The sequence below is a fragment of the Cibotium barometz genome, chromosome 17 (genome assembly GCF_041138505.1).
Source record: "Cibotium barometz isolate CiBa-2024 chromosome 17, ASM4113850v1, whole genome shotgun sequence".
In the NCBI taxonomy this organism is placed as follows: Eukaryota; Viridiplantae; Streptophyta; class Polypodiopsida; order Cyatheales; family Cibotiaceae; genus Cibotium; species Cibotium barometz.
This window is the reverse complement of record NC_141062.1, coordinates 7261032-7272329: the sequence shown is the minus strand read 5'-3', so window position 1 is coordinate 7272329 and position 11298 is coordinate 7261032. Positions and strand designations below refer to the sequence as shown.

At 39.7% G+C, this 11298-nt stretch overlaps 1 protein-coding gene across 1 annotated transcript; it reads left to right on the top strand.

Annotated features, from left to right (window-relative positions):
• The first annotated feature begins 5400 nt into the window (after nucleotides 1-5400).
• Nucleotides 5401-8463, top strand: LOC147629626 (transmembrane protein 161AB protein). Its single transcript, XM_086811123.1, has one exon. The coding sequence runs from the start codon at nucleotides 6515-6517 to the stop codon at nucleotides 8198-8200; it is 1686 nt and encodes a 561-aa protein (XP_086667249.1). The 5' UTR covers nucleotides 5401-6514; the 3' UTR covers nucleotides 8201-8463.
• Nucleotides 8464-11298: the final 2835 nt, after the last annotated feature.

Here is an 11298-nt window from a genome sequence, read left to right as displayed (position 1 = left end):
CAAAAACTAGGTGTGTAGGCTCAAGTCTAGAATTTGAGTCTTAGACTACATAGACTTAAGTCCTATACTTGAGAGCAAGGCTCAGCAAACAAGAGTCCTAGAAATTTGTGCAAGGGCTAAGTCTATAACTTGAGTCCTAGACATGTCCAAGGCCCAACACAAGCACCTTAGTTTCACTTGTGTGCAATGCTTCATAAGTCTAAAAAAGTGCACAAGGCCAAGTCTAGGGCTTGAGTCCGACTACCCAAGAAAAAGACTCAAAAAATTAAATCCTAGATTTGTGTGCTAGGCTAGAGTCTAGGCCTCATATCCTAGCTATCCAAAGCCTCATGATTCAAATCTGATACCTTGCCCCTTATAGAAGTCTAGGACTTGAGTCTTAGAGTTGTGTGGAAGGCCAAGTTCTAGGAGTCAACAAGTCCTAGTCGTTAATCTTGACACATCATAGATAAATAGTCATATATTAATGTGTGCAAGGGCCAAGTTTAGGATTTAAGTCATCCAAGGCCCAACACAAGGACTTAAGTCCTAGACTTATGTGCATTGCTAAATAAATTTAGAAATGTGTGCAAGGCCAGGTCTAGGACTTGAATCCTAGACTACCCAAGACAAGGAATCCTAAAATTTAGAAATGTGTGCAAGGCCAGGTCTAGGACTTGAATCCTAGACTACCCAAGACAAGGAATCCTAAAATTAAATCCTAGATTTGTGTACAAGAGCAAGGTCTAGGACTTGATTACGAGATTGAAGAGGTAGTGCGAGTCCAATGGCTCAAGTCCTAAACTTATGTGGTAGTCTCAAGTGTAGAACTTGAGTCTTAGACTATTATCCAAGGACAAAGTCTAGTTTTGGTAGGCTCAAGTCTAGGAATCGAGTGAGACTTAAGTCTTATACTATAGAGAATTGAGTATTAAACCAGAGAGAATTGAGTCCTACACTTAAGTGCAAGGTTCGGCAACAATCCTTCTAGGAATTGAATACTGGACTTGTATGTTCAGGGCTCAAAAGTTGAGTGTAAGGCTCACTAAGTCTAGAACTTGTGTACAAGGCGAGGGCTCAACATTGGGGTGTAAAGCTCAATAAGTCTAGGACACGAGTTCTAGACTTATTTGCAAGGCCCACTAGGACCAGAGTGTAAGGCCCAAGTTTAGGACTTAAGTGTAAGTGTAGGACTCAAGTCTAGGACTTGAGTCCTACACTTGAGTGCAAGGCTCAACAAGATTCTTGGAAGTGTATGTCAGGTCCAAGTCTAGGGCTTGAGTCCTACACTACAATACTCCTAGAACTGTCTGCTGCCAAGGCTAAGTCTCCTAGACTTGTGTGTCCAAGGTCCGTCACACAAGGACTTAAGTCTTGGACTTATGTGCAATGCTCAATAAGTCTAGAAATCTATAGAGCAAGGTCTAGGAATTGAGTCCTAGATTGAAGAGGTAGTACAAGTCTAGGACTCAGGTCTTAGACTTGTGTGGTAGGCTCAATTCTACAACTTGAGTCTTAGACTATTATGCAAAGGCAAAGTCTCGGTTTGAGTCCTAGACTACATAGGTAGTGCAAGTCTAGGACTTAGGTCCTAGACTTGTGTGGTAGGCTCAAGTCTAGGACTTGAGTCTTAGACTAAAGAGAATTGGTCCTACACTTAAGTGCAAGGCTCGACAATAGTCCTAGAAGTGTGTGCAAGGGATAAGTCTAGGACTTAAGTCCTAGACTTGTGTAGAAGGCCTAGTAGGACCTAAGTGAAGCCTCAAAGCTGAGGCAATCAAAACACTAGGCAGTAATAAATGAGCGACATAAAAATCGAGTGACCATCTCAAAGAGAAATGAATTGTCTTATTGACACGATGACACAATAATTAGGATCATACACTTAATAAATTGTAGTAGAGTAGGTCAAGATTCATATACAAGAACCACAATCTATAATTCACAAACCAAATGACATGATCCATGATCTACAAATCATGTATTAGGTGTTCATGATTTAGGATGTGAGCTAAATAATGACACAAAGAATTCAGGTTTGGGTGATTCATGATCCATGATCCATGATTCATGCATGAATCATTTCCACGATCCACACAGCATGATCCACAATTTCAAATTCACACCATTCACGATTTCAAGACGATTTCAGATGTCCAATTCATGATTTCAAATGTCTGATTCAATGTTCATTATTTATGATTCACATTGTTCATGATTTCAAATGTCCAATTCACTATTCATGATTTAGGATGCTCTTGGATTGGGTGATTTAGGATTTGGATACGACTCAGAATTATCATAATTAAGCATTGATCCTACTTCTCAAATCATGATTATGCAAAGGAAATTTCTAGATCAAGCACACCACAATTTATGACAATGATCCATGATGCAGCATGATCCACGATTTTTGAATTATATGATTCACAAATTTAGTTGTTCTCACTATTGATGATTTAGGATGTTGAATAAATGCTGGCATAGGCAATTCAAGTTTGGATGATTCACAGTCCACAATTCATACATTCATAATCCATGATTCACGATCCATGATCCATGATTCACAATCCATGATCCACGATCCATGATTCACAATCTACAAGGCACAACAATCCATAATTTATGATTCATGAATCAACAATTCACAATTTTAGATGTCCATGATCTAATCCATGCAAGGATCCACAATCCTTAATTCATGATTCGGAAAATTGATGGTTTCAAATGATCCATGATCCACGATCCAAGCGACATGACCCACGATCCATGATTCATGATTCAGAAGATAATTCATAATTTCATATGTCACTATTCATGATTAAGGATGCTCTTTAAGCGCATAGTTCAAGGTTTGGATATGGCTCAAAATTATCACTACTGATCGTTGATCCTACTTCTCAAAAGAGCGATTATGCAGGCTCAAGACTAGGACTTGAGTCTTAGACTAAAGAGAATTAAGTCCTACACTTAAGGATGCTCTTGGATTAGGCGATTTAGGATTTGGATAGGACTCGAAATTCTCAAAATTCTAGAATAACAATCTCTAAACTCCTAGATTATATGAAATGGCTTAATTGAAATTCCCATACTATCCAAAATAGTAGTCTCTAAATTCCCATATCAGTTAGTCACATGGACTGATTTAGAGATTCTAGGGGATGATTGCGATAATCAACAAGAAAATTGTGGATCTAATGCTCTTTAATTTGAGCTATAAATAGTATATATGGGCTTGCATTTGTGAAAGAATTAGCTATAATTAATATTTTCGGGCTTTTATTTGTGAAAGAATTGGCAATGAAAATTTGTTCATTTTTAGAGCTTTTATATTGTGTTCAAGACCCTTCTATTTCGACGTTCTAGCTTTTCTTGCCTAGCAGTGGACTTTATTCTTTATTGTGACCCACCCTAACTACCTAGAAAGATGAGTTGTTAGCCCCTATTACTCATTCACCACTTGAGAGCTAGTGGCAAAGGGTGGCTCCCACTCAATGCATAGAGTCTTACCACATGCCCTTCCCCACACTACTTCAAATTAAAGTGGACACATGATGGGGACACGTGAAACATTAAAAGACCCTTTGAAATGAATTGTTTCCCATTTAGTTAGACATCCTCATGCATGTAATCAAGTAACTTAAGCCTCAAAGTTCGTTTATGTTTGGGCTAGAGTTATCTACACCAAGGAGGGAAAAATTCTAGGGGAGGCAAACTTAGTTATTGTTAGCAATGATGCCCACCTAGCTTGCCTAAGTGTTGGTCCACTCAAACTACACCCAGTCTAGATGTTTATAACTTAGTTAAGAATATTGAACTATACATAAACTTCTAAATGTAGCTGCCTTTAAGAATATATTAACTTAGTTTCTGTTGGCGATGGTGCCCACCTAGCTTGTCTAAGTATTGACCCACTCACACTACACTTAGTCTCTATATGTTTATAACTTAGTTAAAAATATTGAACTATACATAAACTTGTAAATGTAGCTACCTCTAAGGAACATACTTCAATAGACAAACGCCATTTGAAAACTAAACAAGACCATTTTGAATATTGAACTATACATAAAATTGTAAATATAGTTACCTCTAATAAGGAATATACTTCAATAGACAAACTTCATTTTGAAAATTAAAAAACACCATTTTGAATATTTTCATTTCAATTTTTTTCCTATTTTTTAATCTTTGATATAAAATATTCTTGTACAAAAAGATCCCATTTAAAAAATCATATTAAAAGTTTATTTTTCCCATTACTTGTACATGGAATAAAATCATCCCCTTTTTTGAAAATAATTAATGCCACGGAGTTCTTAAACCACTTTTAAACCACTACCATAGGACTCTTCTCCTATTTTAAAAGAGTAAAAATTTAAAAATTTTGTCAATTATCATCTATCTTCTAGTGGTCTAGAGTAGCATAAAAAAAACAAGCTGCTAGAAAGTACTAATGGTGTTAGAATTGTGACATTAGTGCACTTTTAAAGGTGATGTTGACCCATACTTGCATTTCATTCACATGAATGCACCTATGTAAATGATACTTACTAGTAGTGACTCCCATCTCTTTCATGAAAGGTTTTTTTCACTCATTTGCTAGGGTAAGCCGTAGGCCATAGAGGGTTAGATAAACAGAACAATGCCACATCAAAGTCTTGCAAGTGTAGCATTCATGTGTGTCTTTATGAAGTGGAAAATAGAAATTGTTTGCCAAATGGTGTGAAACATAGTCTCTACGCCAAATGATGCTAAACATAGACTCTATGAGATGTGCTAAAATTCAATTCATGCTCAAGATCTTTACCAACCATGATTGTTTTTTAGAATATTGCATTAGCATTAGATGTGCCTCTAGAGTAAGGGTAGGTTTCACATGAGGACCTTTCTGCGCCGAGAAAGTTAGCTAGCTTTAAAATATGTGATGAAGAGTTGGATGGTGAGCTCTATTCACATGTAAGGGCAACAAGGAATCATAAATCATTTTGAGCCCCTCAAAGCAATTAGCCATCCAAGTAGCTTAAGGTGGCTTTTGAAGTGGAGACAGTGTGTTTGCTTTAGTGCATTCACACTCTTGTGCACTTCTCTTCTTGTAGGACTCCTACTTTGCTGTGTCATCTTTAGTTTTTTGAAGATGCCAAGTTCTTACAAGGTGGCTAACTCAATGAAAAGGACATAGAAATACTATTAATGCCCTTAAAAAATGTGTAGTTAGACACAAACTTGACGAGACTTGGCAACTCTAGTGGGGCCACCCTATTGTGTCTCAGAGTATATACTTAAAGACCAACAAGAGTCACTTTCCACTATGGCATCTAATAGCAGGTGGGCACAATAGCAGGGTGGTTAAGGTGGCCCCTCCTAACTCCACAAACACTCCACAAAGGGGTGATAGAGTGTGTGTGTGTGTGTGTTCCCCCAGAAACATTTATTTGGTTTTGGTTTTGGTTTTGGTTTTGGATGTCTATCAAAATGTAGCGTTTGTAAACCATTTTCAAGCCAATTGAAAGACGCAAATGTAAAACCTACTTTTTGGGCGGGACGACGCCTGGCCGATGTTGCATCATTTGAGTACGCTAATGTAAAACCTCCAGGTCTTGCTGCTTGGGAGGGCTGTTGGAAGGCTTCGCTTGCGGCATCGTGTTTCAGATGAGTTGCCTGTCCTGCTTTCTCCTTCTGTTCTAGGGTTAGGGTTAAAACTGTATGCGACGTGCAGATTTAAGGGTTAGATTTGAACTGTTGAATTGTATAGGGTTTTGCATCTGTGCTGGCCATGCGAAACACGACCAGAAATGGCCATACACCATGGAATGTCCCCTTTCACGCCACTGAAGTCCGTATGCAAATTTTCCATGTTGATTGGCCGTATAAGCTCTCATGGCTGCAAGGTTTGCCCGTTCGGCCGTACGAGCAATGCATGGATTTAGCGAATGCAGATGGCCATATCTGCTGTCCTCGGCTCTTAGTTTTTTTGGCCTGCTGTCAGGGGTTATTCACATCCACCATGTTTCTTACTATGCGTAGCGGTTGTATGATTTTACCAAGTTCCCCTCTTGGAACATAAGCCCGTCTCATTTTCAAGCTTAAGCATCAGTTTGCATTGGTCATAGTAGGAAAATCCTTTTGAAACCCCGGTGTGGGCATCAGCATAGGAACATTGGTAAGGGTTTGCTTACTGAGGCTCTTTGCAGACGAGTGCCCAACCATTGGATGGGTGGGGATTTGGATGGGCCATCCCAGGCCGACCAGCCTAGGCATGTCTTTTAATGGCCTAACATTTTTCCTTGTTTTGGATCATGCTAACAAAGTGATACATTAAATTTGTTTTTTGCAGATGGTAGAAGATCACATTTTTCTTCATGCAAGGAATAGAAGCACTTAGGTGCTTAATCAGTCCATGGACTGGCCATGAGATTTTCGGGTTTCTTCTCTGAATTGGGTTTACATCTCAGAATCTGTTTTCACCTTGAGGAGCTGTTCCGCATACTGTGCAGCTGACATACCCACAAGGAACACACTCAGGACTGCTTTTATGGTTCCCTATTTCAGCTTGGTAGTGTATGCGTTGCTGTCCTTTATCGCTGGTTTCTTTACCACATCCCTTCGTCTATCAGCATGGTTTTTGCAAGGTCTACACTCTTATCTCCATCCAGAGAGCTCAACTGGCCAGGAGCAGCAGAAAATGCAAAGTGGAAGTGGGTCCAGAAGCACGAAAGGGAAGGAGGTACGAAGATCTGTTGATGGTGTGAATGCAAGTGAAGGCCTGTCTTTGCTGGAAGATAAGGATGGGCGCAAGGTGGAAGGAACAGGGAAGGTTGATGGGCACCTCAAAAGGAGTGGAGATGGCAAGGAAGTCGAAGGGCATGGTATCAAGGCTGATGAAGAGCCATATTTCATTTTGAAGAAGAGAGAGAGAAAGAGGAAGGAGAGAAACAAGGACAGATTCACCTGGGAGGAAGGCAATTCCCAAATTTTGCGACTTAGTTTGTCTCACTCACATCTGGTGAGGCGTCTATACTATCCAGAGTATGATGAAGTTGTTGTCTACACGGTGGTTGGAGTTGTAAATCTGTTAGCACATGAGTGTATCTCATATGTTTCCAGTTCACACTCGGTGTTTGATGAGCAAACGAGGAATTATGATATCATTCCCTTCTTGATGGGCTTGTTTGCTGTATACAAGATTGTGCATCTATTGGCTCGGGTAGGCTGGCAAAGTAGTACATCGAGAATATCTGAATTGACCTTGAGCTTTGTTGTGGGCTTTATTGGAGTTGTTCTAGCCCTTTATGTACTGGTTTTTGCCCCTGCTTGTCTCGTGGAATTTGGGTTCGAGGACCTCTTTTCACATGCTGATAGAGTGCCTTCCTCTTCTCACGAATCAGATTTGAAGCAGCAAATTGGATTCAGCCTCATTTCTCCAATGCTTGCAAAGATAGTGATTGCATCAGTTGCAGGTTTGCTGAGTGGCATTTTGATGACTCCCGCCCATCGGAGTGTGCGATCATTTTGGGTAGGGACAGATCAACTTCAGTGGAACATACCAGTTGTGAAGTGGGGTGCAATTGCAAGGTTTTTACTGCATTTGAATGTCATTCTCCCTCTTTTTTCATCGGTTTTTTGGATTAAGCCCATGGGTGAGCTGTTCATTACTTCTAAAGCCTCACAACAGTTAGTAATTCCTGTTCATGGAGGGGCTTTTGATACTGAAGGCAAGGTGGCAGGAGCTAGATTTTGGGGGAAATTGCTACTTCCGGCACCATCGGATGGTTGGGCCCAAGATTTTGGTGTATCTAGAGAGCTCTTCACCAAGGCTCAATTTTGGTGTCTTTTGGTGGCAGGGTTGCTCCAGCTATGTCTTTTCCGTGTGAATGTTCAAACATATCTCAATGAAGCTATCATTGTCTGGTACGAAGGTCTGCATCGCAGCAAGGTGATGAATTTGGAGCTAACTCGAGCCAAGCTTCTTTTGAATAGCTACTTTCTGTGCCGAGCTGCAGTCCAGTTCTTTGTGCCAGGTATGCTAGTAACCCTCTTGCTAGGAATGTCAAGGGTATGGGGAGATGTCCCCGCTTCAAAGCTGGCAGAAACTTCCTCAAGTTTGCTGTTCTTGAGAGTCACAACTTTGTTTATGGCTTGGTGGGTTACCTTCAGTTGGAGCATCTTGACTTGTGTAACTCTTGCACTTTACCGGACTGGTTTTCTCTTGGCTTCATAGTACATGCGTTCCTTTGCTATACTTGAGACTAGCTATTGCAATTTTGAGGCTTCGGGAGCTTGGGTTTTCTTGGTTTGGAGAATTCCTTTTCTTTGTAATTATTATTACTTGAACAGATGGTTCTCTAATCAACGACCAACAATGTATGTGCAAATGCATTTCATATTTTAGTTTCCTTCTTCCATACACATTCCTATCAAGGACAGCAGAAAGATGTATATGACAAACCATGCTGATCAACTTCTCTTTGATGTGTTATTTCACCTCCTCCTGCTTAAAGTTTTTGTTGTTAGTGTAGCCACAACATGATGTATTTGCAGCTGTCTTCACGTGTGGCAGTTGTAGCATAAAGATAGGATATCTGTTTACAGAAGCCATAATCGATGTTCATTTTGACATCTTGTTTGCCCTACTAATATCACTTGTGTGCAAGGGTAATATAGCTTGGCCTACTAATATTACTTGTGTGCGAGGGTAATATAAATTGGCCTACTTACATGTTTTTGCAAATATTTTACACCATTATCTGTGAGTACACAGGATGCTCACCTCATTGCTAAGTATACTCGTAACAATCAAATTTGCAGAACCTGTGTAACTCTTGGACTTATCGGACTGGTTTTCTCTTGGCTGCATAGTACATGTGTTCCTTTGCTATTGCAATTTTGAGGCTTCAGGAGCTTGAGTTTTCTTTACATATGCAGGCACGGTTTATTTTGGAGTGGTGGCCACAGCATGCAGCTGGCCCCTTGCTTTTTCTTTAAAGAAAGAAAACTGGCCCTTGCTTTTGATCTTTTTTAGTGAAAAAGTTTGTGCCCCTAATCTAAGCCAAAAACTACTATTCGGTTATGTTTTTACACAGTTAAAATCTAGCTTGTTAAAAACCATATACTAGGTACAGGTATTGTTCACTTCTTTTGCCAGCTGTAGATGTTGAATTGCTCAGAATGCAGTAATAGTTTAACATGTTTTTGCTTCAAGAGGGGTCTGAAGTAGTGCGTTCACACTGGATTAATCATGGACAGACCTTTGGGTCAAGAAGACCAATGTGAAAGTTCATTGCTCGGAGTCTATTGAGCGGTAGGACATGGTTTGGTCGAGAGTTTATTCTTGGTTTTTATGAGTTGCTAGGTCAAGATGTGGCTCACTTAATTTCTTTAATGGAGAGAGGTGCACACTTGCTTTCTTGGAGAAGAGATGCAACTATGTATTATGATTTTTGAACACACTTCATTTCTAGTGGAGACAACGTACAAGAATCTTGATATGTGTGAGTTGAAGGTTACAAATATGTGTTGATTGGAATGTTTCTTTGACATGCGGTGTTGATTTGGTGTTGCAATTTACCATCTACGATGAACAGCCAATAAAACTTTGATGGACTTTGGTCCATGGACTTGGAAAATTCGATCATGCAATTTTACAAGGTGAGCATATATTCAAGCATACGTGTGGGAGTTAGGAATTTGTTTGAAAATCCAAGTAAAATATTGGAGTTAAATCGCCATGAAGGTGTAGACATGTGCAGGGATCCATGCGTTGCTTATCCAAGTGTTGGAAAGGACATCAGTGATTTTGAGGCTCAAGGAAAACTTTAGAGACATTGAAGTGTTTGATTTTGTAACAAATCAAACTAATTACAATGATTTTGAGGCTCAAGGAAAACTTTAGAGACATTGAAGTGTTTGATTTTGTAACAAATCAAACTAATTACAGACTATAGTTGATTTTGGAATGAAGAGTGAGTACATTGTTAAGTGCAATAATGTGAGAATTACAATGATTGGAAGGAGTTATCAATTTCTACTTAGGCGGATAACATGTTCTTGAGGGTGGACAAAGATCTTTTAGGTGACGCCCATTTTGTCTGTACATCCTTTGTGCTTTTGCATGCTCTTAGCTTGTTGTAGATGGTTCATCTTCACTCATGGCTACACTAATGCACACATCCATTGTGATGGTGTAAACCCATTGTCGATGCATGTATGAACAATCATTTGGTGACTTTCAAGTGCTTCTACATGTTCTTAGCATATTGTAGGCACGGCTCGTCTTCACTCATGTCCACAAACGTACATGCCCATTTGTGATGGTGTAAACTTGTTGTTAATGCATGTAGGACTTTGGTGACTCTTAAGTGCTTCTACATGCTCTTAGCTTATTGTAGACATGGCTCATCTTCACTCATGGCCACCAACGCCCATGTCCATTTGTGATGTTGTATACTCGTTGTTGATGCATGTAGAACCAATCCATTGTGATGGTGTAAACTCGTTATTGATGCATGTAGGTGATCCTCGTTTACCTTGACATTCTTAGGAGCCTTCAGTGATAGCAGGTTGGAAGTTTTTTCACACTCAGTGGGTGCAAGTAATGTATTCAAGTACACCACGAAAAGATTTTCTTCATTAGGCAAGTTTATAATTTCGTCCTCCGATAGGAGAATATTTACTCGTGGCCGGAAACTTTCAATGAAGCGGTTCTAGAATCCCAGTCCACCGTACATTTATAGTGGCCCATCTAATTTGTTCACAACAAGAGTTCTTCTGATAAAGCAGACATTACAAAGAATTTCTGTATTTTATTGGGTGATTAGCTATGTTAAAAACCATTTTGTACGCACCGAGACAAATCACCATTTGGTTACCACCACTAGTTGCATGCTTCTTGAAGACAATGGGGGCCACCGTACATTTATAGTGGCCCATCTAATTTGTTCACAACAAGAGTTCTTCTGATAAAGCATCAGGAGACATTACAAAGAATTTCTGTATTCTATTGGGTGATTAGCTATGTTAAAAACCATTTTGTACGCACCCAGACAAATCACCATTTGGTTACCACCACTAGTTGCATGCTTCTTGAAGACAATGGGGGCCTCCCAAGAGAAGTACAAGTCTTGTTAAGACATTAGTGGCTTGCACCACAATCTCGAAGACCTAGTTTGCATACAAAGTTGTTACCCTTTGGCATATGCACCACAATCATGCGGGCTTGACTTCCCATTTCTCTTCTTCCTCAATTACCACAAGTTTAGCCATATTTGTGTGTAACGTCGAGCATTTTTTTGTCTTTCTTTGGGATTTCCTTGGAAGCTC